General features: G+C 38.1%; 1 protein-coding gene across 1 annotated transcript in view; it reads left to right on the top strand.

Annotated features, from left to right (window-relative positions):
* irs1 (insulin receptor substrate 1) overlaps nucleotides 1-16,765 on the top strand; it is a 56,739-nt gene extending 39,974 nt beyond the window's left edge. The window contains exon 2 of the mRNA XM_063045498.1: nucleotides 15,203-16,765. Coding sequence (XP_062901568.1) covers nucleotides 15,203-15,207 — 5 coding nt within the window. The 3' untranslated portion in view covers nucleotides 15,208-16,765. The remainder of the gene's footprint in view (nucleotides 1-15,202) is intronic.
* Nucleotides 16,766-21,402: the final 4,637 nt, after the last annotated feature.

A 21,402-nucleotide genomic window follows, 5' to 3' on the forward strand; every position in this document is an offset into this window, starting at 1 on the left:
ATCATTATCCTGTCTAAAATTCACATAGTAATAGTAACCAGTTATGCTAAGTTTAGCTTAAGTATTTTCTATTAACCAAGTGATGTGATCTTGACTGTGCAAGAGTTGAGACTGACATAATTGTAAAGGTGCTTTAGCATCAGTCACAGTGACAGAAAGATGAGTATCCCTACAAAATCCCTCTAGCTTTATGGGGAAATGCTTCTTTCTTTCTCTGCTTTCTGCACTCCATTACTTTGTCTTCCTCAATCAAGTCCTACTTGAACTTTATTATAAAATGTGGCCTGATATTCATCCAAGTCACAATAGTAGACAAACACAACCTAAGCTATTAACGCAAACAATTATACTACTTCTTGTCAATACTGTGTGCCACATTTAAACAATTGCAGTCCAGGTTCAAAGAAGTATGTGAGCCTTTGGTGTTGTGTCTTCTAGAAAAGCTATTTAGAGTCGGGTGTTCCAATCAACAAGATGAGATTGGAGGTGTGGGTTGCTGAAAAATGTGTGTGTGTGTATATATACACATACACACATACATACACACACACACGTGTACAGACACACAGGTTACTGACAGTCTGCTCTTCTCAAGAATCTGTAGATAGAACTTCCCATTATTTGGCATATTTACGGACAGGTGCGTAAAAAGGGCCCAAAGGATCATTGGGGACCTGAGTCACCGCAACCACAAACTGTTCCAGCTGCTACCGTCCAGGAAATGTACCGCAGCATAAAAGCCAGGATCGACAGGCTCTGCGACAGCTTCTTCCATCAGACTGGTTAATTCATGCTGACACAATTGTATTTCTATGCTATATTGACTGCCTGTGGTACATACTATTTATAAATTACTATAAATTGCACATTGTGCATTTTGATGGCGATGTAAAGATTTTTTGCTCCTCTGTATGTGAAGGATGTAAGAAATGAAGCCAATTCAATTCATGTAAGAAATCCCAGAAATATTGAGAATCTAAAACACGTTTGTATGGAGGAATGGTCTTAAAATTTCTCCTTGTCATTGTGTAAGTCTGATCAGCAGCTACAGGAAGCATTTGGTGGAGGTTATTGCTGCCAAATGAGGTTCTGCCAGTTATTAAATACAAGGGTTCACATACTTTTTCCAGCCTGGACTGTGAGTGATTAAACAACATATTCAATAAAGACATGAAAAGTAGAGTTTGTGTGTTAGTTTAGGCAGATTGCTTGTCTATTAGTGTGAGTTTGATGACGATCAGATCACATTTTGAGTAATTAATGCAGAAAACCTGGTAACTGCAAAGGATTCACAAACTTTTTCTTGCAACTGTATGTTGGTGATTCAGCTTGTATGGATGCACTGTCAATTTTTGAAATGATGCTTGAAAACATGATATTCACTTGTGTATAATTGCTAAGTGAATATCATGATATGGTTAGTTTCCTCACATATCCCGATGGTCAGATGGTTAATTGGCTGGTGTGAACTGCCCCAGTGAGTGGCAAAACCTGGAGGGAATTCATGGGAATGTGGGGAGGATAAAATGAGTTAAGCATAAATGGGCGGTTGATAGCACAGACTTGGTGGGCCTTTTTCTGTGCTGTGTATCTCTGACACGACTGTGTCAGTGTTCGAGTCAGTGATGCATCTGATGGAATATACCATAGAAAGATACATTCATTGGCCTTTTATTAGTCATGTGAGGCAAGTGAGACCATTGAATACATTGCTGCACTTCAGGCTTTTTAGGCGTGACTTATGGCTTTGATCATGGTGAGCGAGAGCTAAAAATTATACGGAGAGCCAGCTTCTCATTCTTCTCTTTGGCACGTGCACACCTCAAATCTGCAGTGTTATATCAGAGAATCTCTCTCGTGTTTTGTCATTTTCCAAGCATCCTTGGTCAGAAAATTGCTATGAGCAAGTTCTGAAGCCACAATTCACCATCCCTTAGAGAATCAGCTGAACTTTAAATGTTGCTTGCACAAGATGCTGGCTCCTGCTAAGGTATTTAGCTCCTCAGCAGCATAGATATTGCTGGCTGGATACTGCAATTTGTTTAACAATTCACAGGCTGCGCAAGCTTGGTGAGCTGTTTATTTTGGAGGCAGTGGGAGGCATCATAGTTTGGCCTTTTCCTCCTCCCCTGCTTTCTATGTCACCTGTTTTAAAAGACTATCCAATTTAGATCCTTGTTCTTAATTTATGATTTACCAACTATTGGAACCCAAGATTATTTATGCTATGTTGTGATGCAGTTAGTATTTGCTGGAGAAAAGATTTGTTTCCCTTGGGTTTCTGGCAAAAGTTAAGCTGACCGAATTGTGTACTGTGATCTAAGTAGAGAACAGAGCTATTTGATACTGTTAATGTGGTTTTAATAAGATTTAATAATTATCTCTAGGGAAGACTTTGCCTGCAGGAAGGGTGTGAATGATGTTTGTTTGAATAGCAGGAAAACGTATTAATCGTATTTGTGCAGGTGTGCAAACTATACATCGTACTTCAGTAATGCAGCAAATGAAATTGTTCAGCAAAATCAGTTATTTCAAAAGACCACTATTTGAGGGCTAAACTAATGAATTCGAGTAGGGTCTATTACATATAAATTCAGTGAATTCTGGTTAATTGGGACACCGTGACAAGTACATTTTGCCCAATTAAGCAGCTGCCCCAGTTAATCGAAGTTTCATGGAAATAGTTGAACGTATTAAAAAAACAAACTGCAGTATAACTGAGTGACAAATCATGTATTTAAAATACAGAACAAATTGAACACGATCAATGCTACGACAATACTATAACAATATTGGTTCCTAATAGTTATCGACATAATTCATCCAGAGTACGCTGTTATGTATCGGTGTCCAGGAAATATGTTCATTCTGGTGTATCTCGCTCACCTTTGGACACTCAGCTCCCACCAGTGACTCCAAGTAGCTGTTTGCATGTGACAGCAGTGACACCCTGTATACCGTAGCCTCATACCTTGGTGAAATTGGGACATGCCTGCCCTAGCATGTGAAGTCAGCTCTGGTAGTGGGATCCAATAGCCAAGAAGGTGGTTCTGCAATGTTTTGTGGAGAGTGAAGGTCATGACAAAGAACAGAAGAAGTCATGATCATCCACTGCAACTAAGGAAGACCCCAGTTTGTGATGACTACTCGTACCACTGGACCCAGATTTCCAAGGTCGAGAGAGTGGAACTGTCCCACTGCAACGGCTTTTACACTTTTTAAAACTCTGCTGTGCAGGTTTCACTCTCATTGTATATAACTCGCGTATTCTTGTGACTGTAAATGAACAAAATTACAGCAGCACCTTGTGCAGGTAATGGACTGTCTTCATTTAATGCTTTTGACAATTGCATCTTCCCAATCTTCTTTTTCATTGTAATATGCAAGATTGTTGATACCTTCAAATTCTTCAAAGTTCCTAATTTGTTGAATTAGTGAAATCGTCTCATTTGTATTCCTGGCTGTTATTGGCATCTTCAAGCCTGAATGTTTGAAACTGCAGTGAGAAAAGCGATTGTAAATTGTGTTGCTGCATATTTCTCTCCATTCGTGACAAAAATCACCGCTTTTTGAACACAAGCGTGCAACTGATGCTATTTAAAAACTGTTTGCACTATGCACGGTAGAGTGCTGGACGGCCACACAAATTTGCGTGACCGACCTTAGAAATTGGCAACAGTCTCCTGTCCCAATTAAGTAGCATAGGGTCCCAAATAATCAAAGGGAATCCCTCCTATTTTCTCGATTAGTTTATATTCTTTAAGAGTTGTCCCAAATAAGCAGCTGTGCTGCTTAACTGGTGGCCCAATTAACTGGAATCCACTGTATATATTTTATACATACCAAGAGAGAGGCATTTATAGCATGTTTTCACTGGAGCTGCTTGGTCACTGCAAAGCTGTGTAATAAAGATTACGGTCCAAGATTTCTGAACTGCAGACTAAGAAGCAAATTAATAGCTTGTATAATTTAATGTGACCAATAGGGGCACTAATCAACGAAGTCCAAATGTCCAAGGTGTGGGAAAGTCTAGTGTTACGGGATTGAATTTAGTGGGTACAGATGGAAGACAGATTAGTCTTTCTGTTCACTTGAGGCAGTTGTTTATCTCATTTTTTAGAGATGGAATAGATTAGTTTGCTCTTTTGTACAAGTACCTGTGTTAGCTAGTCAATTATGGTATATTTTTTAATTTCTTCTTCACGTTTTGTTTCTGCTGTAAAACTATTCTCATAGGCTTAGATCCCTGTAGACACCTTGTCCAGATAGTTATTGCATCATGCTTGCATCATGGAAGGGTTTGATGTAATCTTCAGTTTCCTTGATGTACACTTACAGCAGAAATGCATTTTCTGGCTAATTTTCAACCTAATCTGTTTTGAGTACTAATTCAGCCTTTGTCCCTACAGTTCTAATTTTCGCCCTCAGCTGAAGTTGAAACTAACTCAATGATTGTGGCTGGACATAATTACATGGGAGTTACTATGCTGGTACATCCTCCAGTTTGAGTGTTATTGCAATCATGATCTGTTTGTTCTTCCTTACTCTATTGTCGCCAACTTGCTGCTCAGGTTTACACTGTCATTCTTATTTGTGCCTCCTTTATTTGCATTTGGAGTAAGTGGTATGTTTTGTATCTCCAATTTCATTTTTACTTTAAATGAGGCACACTTATCACGTGGTGTGATGACAAATGCCATTCATGTAGGTTTACATATAACCCATACTGAATTATTTAAACAAACAAGAATGCTTAGTCAAACAATATATTTACAATATTATTTAAATATTGCTAAAAAATTAAATACATAACACTCCTTCCTGTTTAGCTATGAACTCCAATTCTCACCTGTTGTGTCGTGCTCTGAGCCCATGATTGCCTAATCTTTTTAACACTGTCTTGAAATTTGGAAATGTTCCTCATCATCCATATTGGTAAGAATGGTGTCATCTAGATAAGTGTGCCTGGGCAGCCTTGCAGCATCTGGTCCATTGCTTTCTGCCAGAGTGCAGGTGTCGATGCTACTCCAAAAATAAGCCTATAATAGTGATAAAGCCCTTTGTGAGTGTTTATGGTGGGAAGCACTTTTCACTTCCAGCTCCAACTGTAGGTAGGCCTCAGCTAAGTCCACTTGCTGAAGTGTTTTCTTCCAGAATGATTGCAAAAATAACCTATATTCTAGGCAGAGGGTATTTATTAACTTTGAGTACTGGGTTGATGACCTTAAGATCACTACAGATCCTAACAGACCCATTCTTCTTGGCTACTGGGACCACTGGCATTGCCCATGGGCTCCACACAAACTTGGAAAGAATGCCTTCAGCCTCCATGTGATCTAGTGCACTGTCCACTTTATCACAGGTGGTATAAGGAACTGGACAGGCTTTGTAAAACTTGTGTGGCAATTTCATTTAACAGTATTTTACCCTTGAAAACTCAACCATAACAATGTCATCTTTGTACACTGAGGCATCATCTCCTACCTTTCTTAATTTGCTTTCAGTTGGCTTTATTGACAGGTATGTGGCTTACAAATGGTGAATGGATCTCCAATCAAGTCGTAGTTTCAATCATTCACACTCGCACAATGCTGGCCTTCCTGATTTTACCAGATAGAAGCCTAATGTGGCTTGTTGGTTGTTGTATTTCACTGTAATGACTGTCATTCCCATAGGAATGATCTTTTCTCCAATATTTGGTTAGTGTAGCCTTCACTTCAGTATTTTTGAAATGCCATTCAAACTCATTTTGTGGAATGATTAAAATGACTGAGCCAGTGCCCAGTTCCATTTTAATTTGCCATTGACTTCTGGTGTAAGTCATATTACTCATCTCTTGTTATTTCTCACATTGTAAATCTCAAGGCTACTCAGTACTGTGTCACTTCCATTTATCATCAACAGCGTGCAGATTAGAGACCTTATTGATCCCAAAGAAATTAGTGTCACAGTAGCATTACAAGTCTATAGATCTAAATATTAGAGAAATAAAAGAATAAAAAAAAGTTACCACAAACAGTCTAACAGGAGGGGGTTATCACTCCCCCAGCTATAGGTTTACTAATTATGGAGTCTAATAGCGGAGGGTAAGAGTAACCTCATATAGCGCTCTTTGGAGTAGCGCAGTTGTCTTAGTCTATTAATGAAACTGCTCCTCTGTTCAGTCACAGTGGCATGCAGAGGGTAAGAGACATTGTCCAGATTTGCCAGGATTTTCTGTAGGTCCTTTGTTCTACCACAGCTTCCTGTATGTCCAGTTTGACTCCTATAACAGAGCCAGCCTTTCTAATCAGCTTATTGAGCCTGTTGGCATCACCCATGTTGATGCCATTGGCCCAGCACACCACTGCATAAAAGATGGTACCGGCATCATTAAGCCCATTATTGAATTGGCAATGCTTAGACAATCTCTTCAGTTCAGCCACATGCTGAAATAGACTCCTTTTCCTTTTGAACCTGTTTATGAAACCTACTTTGGTCCTGCAATCAACAATGGTTTCAGTTTTAAATATTCTTGTATCGCTTTCACTATTATAGCCAAGCTTGTTTCGGCTGGTTTGTGTAGAGCAGTAATACTTCTAAGCAAACTGTGACTCTAAAGGCTGATTTATATTTGTGCGTCAAATGTATACCGTGGGTACCGCGTACCCTATGCTGTAGGGTGACGTGCACCTCCCCAAAAATGTAACTCACGCGTCGCGGCAACACAGACTGCAGCAACTGTGATTGGTCCAGTTGGTAGCATCACATTTCCTCGTGCATTTCCGGTTGCTTTCCTCCGCCATGTCTGTACACTGATGCGAAATAAATGGTTGGAGACAATGAGCCAAATCGTCAAATCTACCTGCCGACATCTGAAAATATTTGAAATGCATTTCCTCGTCCATGTCTCTCACGAAGAAACTCAACACAGTGGCATAGAAACCCCACCACCAACTAGCGTTTTGGAAGTGAATTGCAGAGCGACGCAGACACAACTACGCATGCATGCTACGACGTAGGGCTACGTAGAAGTATAAATCAGGCCTACGGCGTAGCCTGTATGCACAAGTATAAATCAGCCTTAAACCCAATGCACTCAGCAAAACTAGCACTTGCTTCTCATTGCCTATTTCATTTGTTTCAAAATTACAGCTCAATTTGCTCCGTGTACATTTTCCATTATCTTGTGCAGTTGAACATGTCTATCTTAACAATATAGCCAGCCATTTCTGCTTTTTAAAAATTTATTATTATCACAGTTTGAACCGATGAATTTGTCCGTTCTCTGCCTTTTTTTTAACTGGGCCGTTTCTTTTTTCGAAGATGCACATGTTGTGCTGTTTTTTTTAATTCAGCCACTTCTCATTACGCTTTTTTTTGTTTACTTGAACAGCTCATTGCACTTCAGGTAGGTAGTCGTCTCAGGTTTGTTTAAAACTTCCTCCTTGCTACTGTTATGTTTTGTAACTCCAAAACATGAAAACCTAGTTGAAGGAAAACAGGGGAGCCGAGTATGCTAGTTTGCTTTTGTTTTTACATTAAGTGAGGAACATGTATGACGTGGTGTGATGACATAAACCGTTCATGCATGTTTGCGTATAACAAGTAATTGTTTAAACAGACAAAAAAATCTAATGAAAAATATATTTACTCTATTGCTGAAATATTACTGAACTATTAAATACACAAAAGAAATCATCAAAGTATCTACATTGTCAACTTGAGAAAGTGGTATCAAATCCACATTTGCTTCTGCATGTTCTTAAAATGATATGGCTAACAGGGCCATTTGAGATTGTGGTAATCTGAAGAAGGAATATAATTGGGTATAATTTTACAGTCATAGATTGAGAAGAAAAATGTTTTTCTTCATACCTCCAGTCATCTATTCAATTTAGTATCTTTTTATTAAATGAAGTCCTTCAGGAGAGCTATTGGTGTTTATGGTCTAGATATCCTATTGGAAAAAAGAAAGGACCACATTTTTCACAGGAGTCATTACAGATTAATCCACTAACCTCATTGTACCTTTGGGAAATAACCACTCACTGTTGCAAATCTGGTGTGCCAGACAGTAATAAAAAGACCTACTGCACAGACTGTTTATCTGATCAATAGAATGTGATAGCTGATATTAAATGAAGTGCACCTGCATGTTTTTTTTTCTTGGCTACTTAATTTTTGGATGAGAAATGAAGCTGCATTACACAACCATTTAAAATTGAGCTGTTCTTTTATCGAGTTACAGATGGCTGTTTCTCAGTTTGAAAAAAAATTAACAAACCACCTATGAAGGTGAATACATTTTTGAAATATTTGTGGTGAAAGATCTTGTCTCTGGTTGTAAATACAGTGCAAAGTCGCAAAAATTCTAGATATATTTGATCTTATTAGCAAATTCTAGAATCGTAGAATGTTTTCAGGAAACTTGGCCAAGTATTTTTTTGTGTATTCTTGGCTTTTGACTTTTTACAAGTGATACATTTTGCATAGAGATAATTTAGTAGGTTTGAAATAGAGGGAGATATGCAACTAAATATAACCTTTAAAAACCAGGCAAAGATCATGCTATAGCAAACCTCTCTATAATGAATTCCCAAGACTAAGGATCCTTGACCTTTCTGCAAAGCTCCCTATGGTGTGATGACTTTGATGTACTGATTACTACCAACTGGAAATGCATTCTTTTAAACTATTCACGAAAATAATTACATGATTTGTGTTATCAAGATTAGTGACTTCTGTAAAGTATTAAAAATGAAATAATTTATAAGAAAAACAAAATTCACAACATAAGTAGTTAATCTGACCACTGTGACCTTTATGGTAAATGTGCTGTTACTTTGTCATAATTATACTTTTGTTTACGATGGCCATAAACACTGCTGTTCCACAGCATGACAAACTTGTGTGAAGTGGTACCTAAATCTGTATCATTTGTAACATGCACAACACGCTGGAGGAACTCAGCAGGTCAGGCAGCATCCGTGGAAACAAGCAGTCAACATTTCGGGCTGAGACTCTCTGTCCTGACGAAGGGTCTCGGCCCGAAACATTGATTGTTCGTTTCCACGGATACTGTGCGACCTGTTGAGTTCCTCCAGTGTATTGTGCATGTTGCTTTGACCCTAGCATCTGCAGAGTATTTTGTGTTCTGTATCATTTGTCCCTTCTGAATAGGGGTGATTTATTTTGTTTACTTGAATGGAAAATAATGACAAAGTTGCCTTTTTTGGCCATCATAAACTGTTTTGATCCATTTCTGTTTCACCAATCAAGTTGTAGGTTTCCAAGAACATAAGTCAACTTGAACTCTTATAGTAACTTGGTATGAAAATTTTGAGTTTCATAATCTGACAGTGTATGAGTCCACCATGAGTCCTCTCATAATTTGGAGAAATGCTTTTCTGAATTACATATAACTTTTGCCCTGTTGTTTTGAGAGGCCTAAAGGTTATTCATCTTTAATTTGGAGGTAATTCTATATTTTATCTTCTGTTGTGCATCCCCTTCACTGGAAAATTAGTTGCGAATGCCCTCTGGTAGTTTGTAAGAAAGCAGTTCATTGGTAACAGATCAATTGAGCAGTTTCAATGCTTACCTGGCAGGCAGATGCAAGCTATGTCTGCATCAGCATTTCTAACACATCCAAGTCACTGTGTTTCAGTACATGTGTGCAGTTTCACGCATGTAGGTCACTGGCAAAGCAGATCTCAACAAGTTGCATTTGTTTAAGTCAGCGGTCCCCAACCACTGGGCCACAAAGCATGTGCTACTGGGCCATGAGGAAACGATATGAGTCAGCTGCACCTTTCCTCATTCCCTGTCACGCACTGTTGAACTTTGAAGATAGGGTTGCCAACTGTCCCGTATTTGCCGGGATATCCCGTATATTGGGCTAAATTGGTTTGTCCCATACGGGACCGCCCTTGTCTTGTATTTCCCCTGCCAAGGTAGAGCGTTCCTATGAAACGGTTCGTGCCGAAATGGCGTAAAGCGAAAAAGCAATTACCATTAATTTATATGGGGAAAGTTTTTGAGCATTCCTAGACCCAAAAAATAACCTACCAAATCATACCAAATAACACACACAACTGAAAATAACACTAACATATAGTAAAAGCAGGAATGATATGATAAATACACAGCCTATATAAAGTAGAAATAATGTATGTACAGTATAGTCGGGAAGATTATGGCAAAACTGATTTGTGGGGGGAAAGAAATCGGCACTTACGCGCAATATGTACATGTCACACATGTGCACACAGGTGCCCGCGCAAGGCTTCATGATCATGGGAGTCTTTCCTGGGGTAAACACAAGTGTCCTGGGATTTGACTGCTACTTTTGTCCCTTATTTGGGAGTGAGAAATTTGGCAACCCTAACTGTAAAAGACATGTTGAGGTGAGTTTAATCCTACTTGAACACCCCCACCCCTACCCCTGGGTCGGATGGTCCGCAAGGATATTGTCAATACTAAACCGGTCCGCGGTGCAAAAAAGGTTGGGGACCCCTGGTTTAAGCGAACGGATTTTTATTTTGTTGGAATTAGGAAGTAAATTTAAAAGCAAATTAAAAATACAATTTATATTTTCATCATGATCTAATGTTTTAATTTTGTCTGATGTAGTTTGGTTTTGTATAATTTTGTATGTTCAATTTGAATAGTGCAGATAATTTGAATTTTTTTTTGCGTTAGTAAAAAATTATTGTCTATACATTGTGTCACACTTTAATGCTTTTTAAATTCATTGGATTGGTTTGATCAAAGCAGTAGCCTATCAGTACAATTTTTAGGGACTTTAGATTAAAACTAAAAAAAACTTTCAAGAGGGCATAGTTGAAGCATCCAGAGTAATAAAAGAATATTATCAATAGAGTTTGTATTAGTCATGAAAAGATGGTGTTACTCAGGAAAGAAAGGGAGGTTGAGAATGGAATGTGACCTATGAAGATGGTCGTAATGTATTTAACAAGCCTCTGTTCTTGAGGAATGTTATTTCCTAACTGGTCCATTTTTTAATTGGAAGAGAGTTATCCTGTGTCCTTGACCCAGACTAAACAGAATATAACAAAAATAAAGCTCACTCCTCTTGTACATAGTGACAGCTCACCTTAAAGAGAGGTTTAGCGGCAATCACTGCCATTTTAGCTTTTCTACATTTTGAAATATTTCCAAGTTGCTTTAACCAACCCTTGGGTATATGTCTTTTTGCTATGTAAGCCATACTATAACTTGCGTTATATTGCAACCTACTGCAATGCAATTAAAAACCATTGCATTGGTTTAAGCCAGTGGTCCTCAACCACCGGGCCGCCAAGATGTGCTACCGGACTGCGAAGAAACGATATGATTTGGCGATATGAAAAGATATGAGTCAGCTGCACGTTTCCTCATTCCCTGTCACGCACCGTTGAACTTGAACACGCCCCCCCCCCCGGTCAGCAGGTCTGCAAGAATATCGTGAATATTAAACTGGTCCGCGGTGCAAAAAAGGTTGGGGACCCCTGGTTTAAGCCATTATTGCTTGGAATGCTTGCCCATGAGGGTAAACCTGAAACTTTGTAGAGTTTTGTTGAAGAGGCATGATATTACCTAATCCACTGTTAATAGTGGGACAAAACGAATTCTCCTTATGGTAACGCACATCAAAGTTGCTGGTGAATGCAGCAGGCCAGGCAGCACCTCTAGGAAGAGGTACAGTCGACGTTTCGGGCTGAGACCCTTCGTCCTGATGGAACGTCTGGCCTGAAATGTCGACTGTACCTCTTCCTAGAGGTGCTGCCTGGCCTGCTGCATTCACCAGCAACTTTGATGTGTGTTGCTTGAATTTCCAGCATCTGCAGAATTCCTCGTGTTTATGTTATCTCCTTATGGTATATAGAATTTTAAGATATTGTTACATTCCAGTTGCTCTATGAAAATGGCAAAACAAAACTAGCTAACCATTAGTAAAAGAAATATTGGCATTAACTGTTGAATTACTTTTCAAGTGTAATGTTATAAAAGAGAAGGGGAGAACCTTTTCTTTTGTGAACCATGAGTAACAATTCAAATATTATTTTTATTCAAGTAACTGATAGTGTTTTATATTGTGGGGATGGCCAAGTTCTCATGTTTGCTACACATTATAAATTATGATGTTGTAGTATTTGTTGTATATAACTTCAAAATTTGGTCAATCTAGCATTTAGAGCTATTGGATCTAACCTTTTTAGTAAAGTATTTGTTTTCTAGATCTATCATTAAATCTGTAGTACGTTATAAAGCTTAATCTTTCTATGAGAATTTAGAAAGAACAATAAGAAAATGTGTTTTAAATTCTTCTGTCAAAGGATTAGATTTTATTCTTCAGACTGATTGCTGATCAAGGATGTAAGTGTTTGAAATAGGAGATTGCTGAAGATATGGGAGTCTTGTTTCTCATCAGAATTATGTGTGTGCATGTATTTGCAAACTTGCTTTTTTTTTTGATTTTGTGGCCAAACATTAATTGAAATTTGGTTTTGCAATGAAAGCATTGTTTTCTCTTGGTCAGCTGACTTATGTCTTTTAAAAATAAAACAAGAGTTCCTGTGGGCGTAACTATTTCTAAAGCATTTCCCAGGGAGGGTTGAAAACCAGATCAGATGATGATAAAGTAACTAGACTACAGTCATAATTAGATAAATGATTTAAGATAATAAAGGACATGGGAAATTCATAAAGAAATTGGATTAGAACAGATGTTCTGATAAGGGATGTTATCATCGGCACAAGCTCTCCCCCAATAGCTTCCTGTGCTGACGATAATTGGATAGCCCTGTGGGTTGGTAAGATTACTTAGTTTTTCAAAAATGTTGCATTTTGGAATACAGCTATCAGATATGAATATGACATAAAAGAAATTTCTGTTCTTTAATATATATAAATTATGTTGTTGCTAGAATGAGGTCATTAATTGATTAGATTGGTCATTGTCCTGACACTACAATCCATTGACCTTGCTTGTGATTCAATACCAGCAGCTACAAGCATTTCAATTGAATTTCCGTGCTTGTGCAAAATGTGGATGTTACAAGTGGTTGATTAATGGGTCACAAAATAGAATAATGTGTGCAGCATCTTTCTGGAACATTTTTAAAGTTACTCTGATCAGAGGAAATGGTGTTGTAAGTGACATGAGAAATTGATACAGATGTATTGAAGTATTTGATATATCCACCTTTCAAATTAATACGGAGCTAACAATAATAATTGAAGACACTGAACATACACTCAGCTTTTTATTTTAAGTTTTTATCTTCAGGTTTTTGAAATTAGTTTCTCCAAAAAAAACCTAGTCGTTGGTAAATCTAGTAGGTGTATACTTCCAAATTTAAGTATAGTACTTTCTTGTAAATTGTTGACAAGAGGATTAAAGATTGAACATGTGTGGCCAGAAGAGATGACTTGAGGTATAAGGAAGAGACCATGAAAAGATTTGATGATAAAGACAAATAGATTTTATACTCAAAATACTTGGGTATGAAAAGTAAATTAGTATTATTAAGTACTGACGATATGGAAAAACAGGACCAGACTAATTAAACTGCGTAGAGTATAGTAAGGGGAGTGTTTTGGAGAGAGAGAGAACCATATGAAGTCACTGGAAGATCAGTTAAATCTCAAGGTTTAAAATTGGAGAAGCACTTTAGTGCTTCTACAAAATTAGTGCAGCCCTTTGACTATCTCTTTGCTGTTTAAAGCTGTTAAGAAATTTCAGTGGTGGGACAAAGAGCATTCATTCAAGCAACACACACAAAATGCTGGTGGAATGCAGCAGGCCAGACAGCATCTATAGGAAGAGGTACATTCGACGTTGAACATCCATTCAACATCATCAAAGTTTAACATGTTTGTAATTTGGCCTAATGGAGATGTCCTCTTAAATTTTTCCTCCCAGCTTTCAATTGCATTTGACAGTTTGTACATTGAAAAAATAGTTGCTACAGAGGAGCATAATGGTTATCAGGTGCCCATGGAAATGCAAGCTAGTGCATACACTGCCTTAGCTCATCCAGAGAAATTGCATCTGACTGCCGTTTTATTTAATTTCCTTCCTGAGTACTATAATTATATGTAATTAGATTATTGAAATGACACAACCTGATTTGGCTGCTATAAGACTTTTGACCCTGGTTAAACTCTTTCATTCCAGTGTTATCTTTCAAAGTTTCTCTGCACTCTTAAATTTCATCACTTGTTAATCAAACTAATGTAATAGCAAAATAGAAAAGCAGAGCGAGGAAAGATACAGGCTGCCTTTAGCCACAGTACTTTCTCATTGGCTTGAGTGAGGCAGATTTTGGAATAATTGCTGATTTTAACTGAAGAAAGTAGGCTATAATACTCAAAAATATCCACATGCGCAATGGTTATAACAGTTTTGGCCACTTAAGTTGAATATGCAAGCAGGTAACACTTTTTATCGTTGTAATGTACATCACTAAATGTATAAAAATGATCAAACATTATTTGAAATGCCGGTTGAGAACGAATTGGGTTGAAGTATAGAGAGCTGAGTTCTGTATTGATTTGCCTCCATTGCTGTTAACACCATTATTAGGGTCTTAACCACATTCCGTCGTGTCCAATAATGACAGGAAACCTGTGTGGGAGAGTTCTTAAAGTGGAAAAGCCATTAAAATATCCACGTTAATGACAGTTGCTTGTAGAAAATGAACATAGAAGTAAGTATTAATTGTATTCAGAAATGGGATTGAAACAAGAGCAATTTTCCTTTGGGATCCTTTTGCTGGGTTTCTATCACAATTGTGGTGGCCATATTTTGCTAAGGATACAAATAGGAAGATGCCTATGACTTCACTGAAGATGAGTCAATTCTCTGTACCTGCAAGATAAGGCAATACCATCTCTATTTTTAAATGTGGACCGGGATATTGCTGCTTCCTCCAAAATGTGGGCTTTCAACTGCCTCTTCTATTCTCTAAATGTATGCATGCACATATGTTTGGTTGTGTTATGAAGTAGTAGTTGTATATTGTAATAGATACCTTTATAAAGAAACTTGTGTTCATTTCCTGATGATATAAGAATCCAAAAGATTAATGAAAAGATTCATCCTTTGTATTTATACTGCTGTTTTGCTTTGTATATAGGTGTGTGTATGAATAGTTTGTTTTGCTTTTGCTCAGTGGGAACAAATCCTAATTTACTTCATGCTTCTCTTTTCCAGAATGACATCTCCCTAGCTTTCAGCAAGCCCTACATGGAACTAATGACCCAGGCTTCGAATAATTTGTACAGTACTACTAGGACCTCACTTTCACATAAATTATGGTACAACCCGTCAAAATCACTCCAGTTTGCTGCAAGAAACCTCAGGACATAATTTTTTGACTGGATTGCATGTTCGTCTTTGTGAGTGTCCTTGTGCATATGTGCATCTGTGATGCACAGTCAGCGTTATGACACAAGCACTATAGCGAATCTGCCTCAGTTTCCTCATCAGGACATTCTACTTCAATAATCTCAGTAAACAGAAACGGAAAAACTATCAGCAATGCAACTCAGACGCCTAACCTGGACTGTAACATAATGCATTAACCTTGACTTTCACATGCTGCTGAAAAACATTAAGGTTTTCACTGTAAATTATTAAGTATAGAGAAGTATTGATTTTTAAGAAGTTGCTAATGTTTGAAAAATACAGAATAATATTTAACAGTTTTTGCTTCCTTTATATTGATACTTTTTTGAACTGAACGTGTAACTTTTTTTCCTGATGCACATCCATTATTGATGTGTCTGGAAATAAATTACAGTTCTAAATATAAACAATTTTGTTTAAAACTTGTGAATATATGTAGTGAAAATGGATTATGTTTCTATTCTTGGATAAAGGCTGTTTATACATAGCATAATCCTGAAGTACAGGCTTTCGTGTACAGTCCCTGTCACTGATATGGTTAAAATACCAGTAATGCAATCTACCTGCATAGAAAATTTCACGATTTTATACTCGGCCTTCCTACGTGAGATATATTGCAGATGGGATGTTAACGTCGCTATACATGGTACTGAATTTCAGTGAAAATCAAAACTGTACACAAAAACAATCACATTTAGTCTTCCTTTTCTTTATGTATATATTCTGTACCTGGGCAATGTATACATACATGAACTGCCATGGGATGGGCAGTGTTGTGTTTGTAATTTCCGGAGACTTACCCCCACCCACCCACCTTTCCCCAGCTCCGTGTAAGTAATAAATTAGAAAATGAGTTCACTCTTTTGTCCTGCTGGTGAATTGATTAAATAATAGGATGTGTTTTTACTGCTCACAAGATGATTCACAGGGTGCTTTATGTAGAAATTTTCAAAACGTTGGAAATAATTGCTACCTCTTAATGCTGAAACGTTGGTAGTTTTTACTAGTGAATTGATCCTAAAACAAAATAAACTCTTATAGGATTGACATGCAAGAAAGTTTGGAACAAGATGCAAAAGTAAGTTTGGATGGGTATGAAGCATTTTGGGTAATGCAGGGAAATGTTATGGAAATAAAGCTCTTATTTAAAAAACGATTTATAATTTGTGATCTAGGTTATTTGTTAAATTGTAAAAGTGCTGTTTTATATTCGGTTCTAATTACCTGTCTCAAAGAACTAGTCCCAATTTTAACCTTTGCTTGTTTCACTGGATTGCTAGAGGCATTGATCTTGGGCATGCTTGAGTGCTTGCTGCACACTTGAGTGCCCGGTGGAGGGCGCTGATGCTTTTTTGCTGATAGGGCGGGGTCGTTGCCTTGCTGCTGCTTGTGCGTGGCAGGGAGAGCGGGGGGCTTTGGGTTTCTAACATTTAACTGTCATTCATCCTTTGGGGCACTCCTTTGTTTTCATGGATGTTTGCGAAGAAAAAGAATTTCAGGATGTATATTGTATACATTTCTCTGACATTAAATGTACCTGTTGAAACCTATTTTAAAATATCCTTCCCTCTACTGTATAAAGGATTGATACTTTCAGCAATTTTGATAATGCACATTAGTATTTCATGCGTGGTCTCTTGCGCAATTATTTAGCTGCATTTTATGAGTTAGATTTCATATTCAGTCTTTTATGACAAGATTTTACTGCAAAAATGCTGGAAGTAATACATCACCTTGTGTGAATACTTTGACAGTGGCTTATCATTCAGAAATTTTCTTAAGTAAAATAACATCTAATCACAGCTGAACACTTTTCATTTTTTTTATTAAAAGATGACCTGGACTGGTTATTAAAATAAGAGGAGTTAGGAGACACAAATGATTGAAGCTTCCCGCAGAACTGAAATCAGAATCAACTGTATTATCACTGCATACACGATGTGAAATTTGTTGTTTTATTGCAGCAGTACAATGCAAAGATAGAAGAGATTGCTATAAATTACAAAAAGGTGCAAAAACAAAAGCAGCAGCAAAAAATGCATTTTTGATCTTAAACTGTTTAGATAACCTGCTACAGGAAGTATTTGAGCAGTGGCATTAAACCAAAAAAAGTGTTTAAGAACTAAATAATGCCTTGCTCCAGATTGGCAACAAGAAATGCTTACTGGATTTCAGCTTTAAAAAAAATTAAATCCACCTTTTTATTTGCTTTCTCCCAGTGAGCCTACATCTTCATTGAAGTGATAATTGGATTTAAAATGAACTCAATTAGGAAAAGCAAAAGTTGACAATAGTCCTTAGTGAGTGGAGGTCTTCATAATTGGTTCTGTTAGTTTAGGTTCTGACTTTTGTGCTGACATGCAGAAATGGTTGACATTTGAAAATAAAGGCTGTGATTAAGAAATCTGTGGAAGATGCCAAAACAGAGTAATAAAAACATGAATCACTGGACTGCAGGAAGATATCAGTGAATTGGTTTGGCAGACAAAAAGGAAATGACAAATAGAAGTGGGCTGGCATCCTGCAAGTCCTGTGACCCAGGTTCATTTGTGACCTTGGATGCTGATGGTCTGGAATTTGCCACTTCTCGCTGAACGTGTGTGATTTCCCCTGGCTGCTCTAGTTTCTTGCCAAATAGCAAAAACATGCAGATTGGTAGGTTATTTGTTAACTGTAACTAGTATGTAGGTGACTGGTAGAACTCGGTAGGAATTGTTGAGAATATGGACCACATCAAATGGGATTAGTGTAACTGGGTTGGAATGGTTTTGGGTCAAAGGATCTGTTTCCATGCTGTATGCTTCTGAAGTAAAATAAAGGCATGGAACTACAAGATAAATTGTACATGCATTCTGTTCCTCCATGTTTGCTTGTATGTCCATAAATCTCTGAACACAGAGCAAATTGATAATGATTCTGAATGCATACAGGATCATTTAATTTTTTGGGTGAGGCACAGTATGATAGGAAAATCATACAGGAACTGTATCTAACTCTAGTTAGAACATAGCTATTGAAAAGTCCTTAACACATTACAGGAAGATGAGATTTTTTGAGGTTCCCAGGGCTGGCAAATTATGAAGGGAGTCTGGGTTGTGTTTGCTTCCTTGATGAGGGGAGACTCAAATCATTTAAAATCAAAAGGCGGGCAGAGTGGGGCATAGTGTAAAACGGAAGGGTGTTCCGGGTGAATTGTTTTACATATTGAATAATGGTGGTGTGGGACTCCCTGAAAAAGCTGGTGGAGGCAGAAACCTCACGAGATAATAAAAATAAGGCATTTCTAGCAGGTGCTGTTTGTTGAGTTACAGTGTTTGAAACGTAGTTTGCTATGCTTGTGAAGATTCTCAACCAACACGCCACTACCAGGAAAGCAGGAAACGAACTAATTTAAAGCCTATTTTTTTGTCTTTGATGAGCCCAAGGGTTTCCCATGACCTTATAGGAGGTTGGCTTTAAGAATACCTACTTGGTGCTTTTTTTTTTACTGGTTCCTGTGCTTTGAGGAAAAGTTCCTGGAAGTACTTGAAATACCCCTAATTTTAAGGCATACTAACAGTCTACTGGAGTTGTTTCTGTCTAGTAAATATTAATCTTTATTTTTGAGAGATTTTCTAGTCAAGATGGCACCAAGCTGCAATATCTGTTCAGGTCGTGGCTCAGACCTAGGTTTTTTGTTTAGGTCCATGGGGTTGGTTTTGGAGATGGTGTGGGAGTTGGTGGTTAAATTTGTATTTAGGAACAGGTATAAGGGGTAGTTAAGAGGTCAGGGGCAGTAAATGATGAATCAAGGGCAGGAGCCGGTGTTTGGAATCACAGTCAAAGACCAGTGATCCCTGTGGATGGACAGTGAATTGGCAGGTGCAGAGGATGAAGACCAGTGATTTCCCCATGGTCAATGACAAGTTTGCTGAACCTAATGGATGAGGGCTGGTGACCCCCTATGTCTGAGTTCCTCCACATCAGCAAGTCCTGGTGTTGGAAGTCCATGTGGGCAGGAACCACGAGAGCAGGTGAGCCCCTACCCAAACAGGCTGGCGAGTCCTAGGGTCAATAACCAAGGTTTGGCTAAGTCCAGGAATCAGTGTGTCCAGAGGTTGAAGACTTGACATCCTAGTGTATATTAAAACCCTGTCTATTTTATTTGATACAGTCTTCATCTCTGCTCCCATGGTCAAGTAATGTTGATATGAACATTTATGGCAGATAAATATATCTAGAGAGGAAATTTCGAGAACAAAGAACACAACGTAGAACAGCCTAACACAGGAACAGGTCCTTCAGCCCACAATGTTGTGCTAAACCAAATAAATTAGTAATCAAATGGCCAACTAAACTAATCCCATATGTGTGTGCCATATGCCTGTTTTCCTCATATTCATGTACCTATCTAAACATATCATAAAACACCCTTGTGTATCTGCCTTTACTACCACCCCAGGCACCCAACACGGTTTAAAAAAGAAAAAAAACAAAACTTGCCTTCACATCTCTAAAATTACCCCCTTTAACCTTCAATGCACAGCCTCTGATATTAAACATTTCAACCCGAAGAAAAAGATACTGTCTGTCTACTCGATCTATGCCTCTCATAATCTTATAAACCTCCATCAAATCTCCCCTCAGTCTCTGCTGTTCCAGAAAAAAACAACCCAAATTGTACAACCTCTTGTCACAGCACACTTATTCTAATCCAGGCAGCTTCCTGGTAAATCACACCCTTTCTAAAGACTGGACATCCTTCCTATAATGGAGCAATGAGAACTGTATGCAATACTCAAGATGCTAACTAGAGAATGCACCACAATTTGGGATAGTTTTTTTTTTCTGTTTAATAATGAAATTGCTTTTAGATTTCAGAATAAGACTTCACATTGCATCATCTATATGAGGCTATCTGAGCAGGGAACCCCACCATCCCGGTCATGCTCTCTTTTCACTGTTGCCATCAGGAAAAAGGTACAGGAGAAGGACTCATGTCACCATGTTCAAAAAGTTATTACCACTTAATCATCAGGCTCTTGAACCAGTGGGAATAAGTTCACATAACTTCACTTGGTCCATTACTGAACAGTTCCCACAACCTATGGACTCACTCTCAGGGACTCTTCATTGCATACTCTCGATATTTATTCCTTATTTATTTATTATCTTACCTCGAAGTCCCTCTATAAGGTGTCGCACTCTTGGAGAACAAGCCAGAAAAGGGCATACACAGTGAACAGTAGGGCAGTAGGAAAAAGGGATTTGGAAATAAAGATCCACAATTCCTTAAAAGAGATGTTACAGGTAGATACTGCCATAAAGAGTGTTTTTGGCACATTTGACCATCATAAATCAGAGTACTGAGTACAGGAGTTGGGATGTTCTCTTGAAGTTACTGTATATAAAACATTGTGGAAAAGTGTGTATGGAACAGGAGGAGATAGCAGAGGTGCTTAATACTTTATACTTTATTGTCGCCAAACAATTGATACTAGAATGTACAATCATCACAGCGATATTTGATTCTGCGCTTCCCGCTCCCTGGATTACAAATATTAAATATTAAAAATATTTAAAATATTAAAAATGGGTAAATATTTTAAAATTAAATTATAAATCATAAATAGAAAAATGGAAAGTAAGGTAGTGCAAATAACCGAGAGGCAGGTCTGGATATTTGGAGGGTACGGCCCAGATCCAGGTCAGGATCCGTTCAGCAGTCTTATCATAGTTGGAAAGAAGCTATTCCCAAATCTGGCCGTACGAGTCTTCAAGCTCCTGAGCCTTCTCCCGGAGGGAAGAGGGACGAAAAGTGTGTTGGCTGGATGAATACTTTGCTTCAGTATTCACTACAGAAAAGGATCCTGGCAATTGTAGAGATGACTTACAGTGGATTGAAAAGCTTGAGCATATAGACATTAAGAAAGAGGATGTGCTGGAGCTTTTGGAAAGCATCAAGTTGGATAAGTCTCTGAGACTGGACAAAATATACCCCAGGCTACTGTGGGAGGCGAGGGAGG

The sequence above is a fragment of the Mobula hypostoma genome, chromosome 4 (assembly GCF_963921235.1).
Source record: "Mobula hypostoma chromosome 4, sMobHyp1.1, whole genome shotgun sequence".
NCBI classification, from domain to species: Eukaryota; Metazoa; Chordata; class Chondrichthyes; order Myliobatiformes; family Myliobatidae; genus Mobula; species Mobula hypostoma.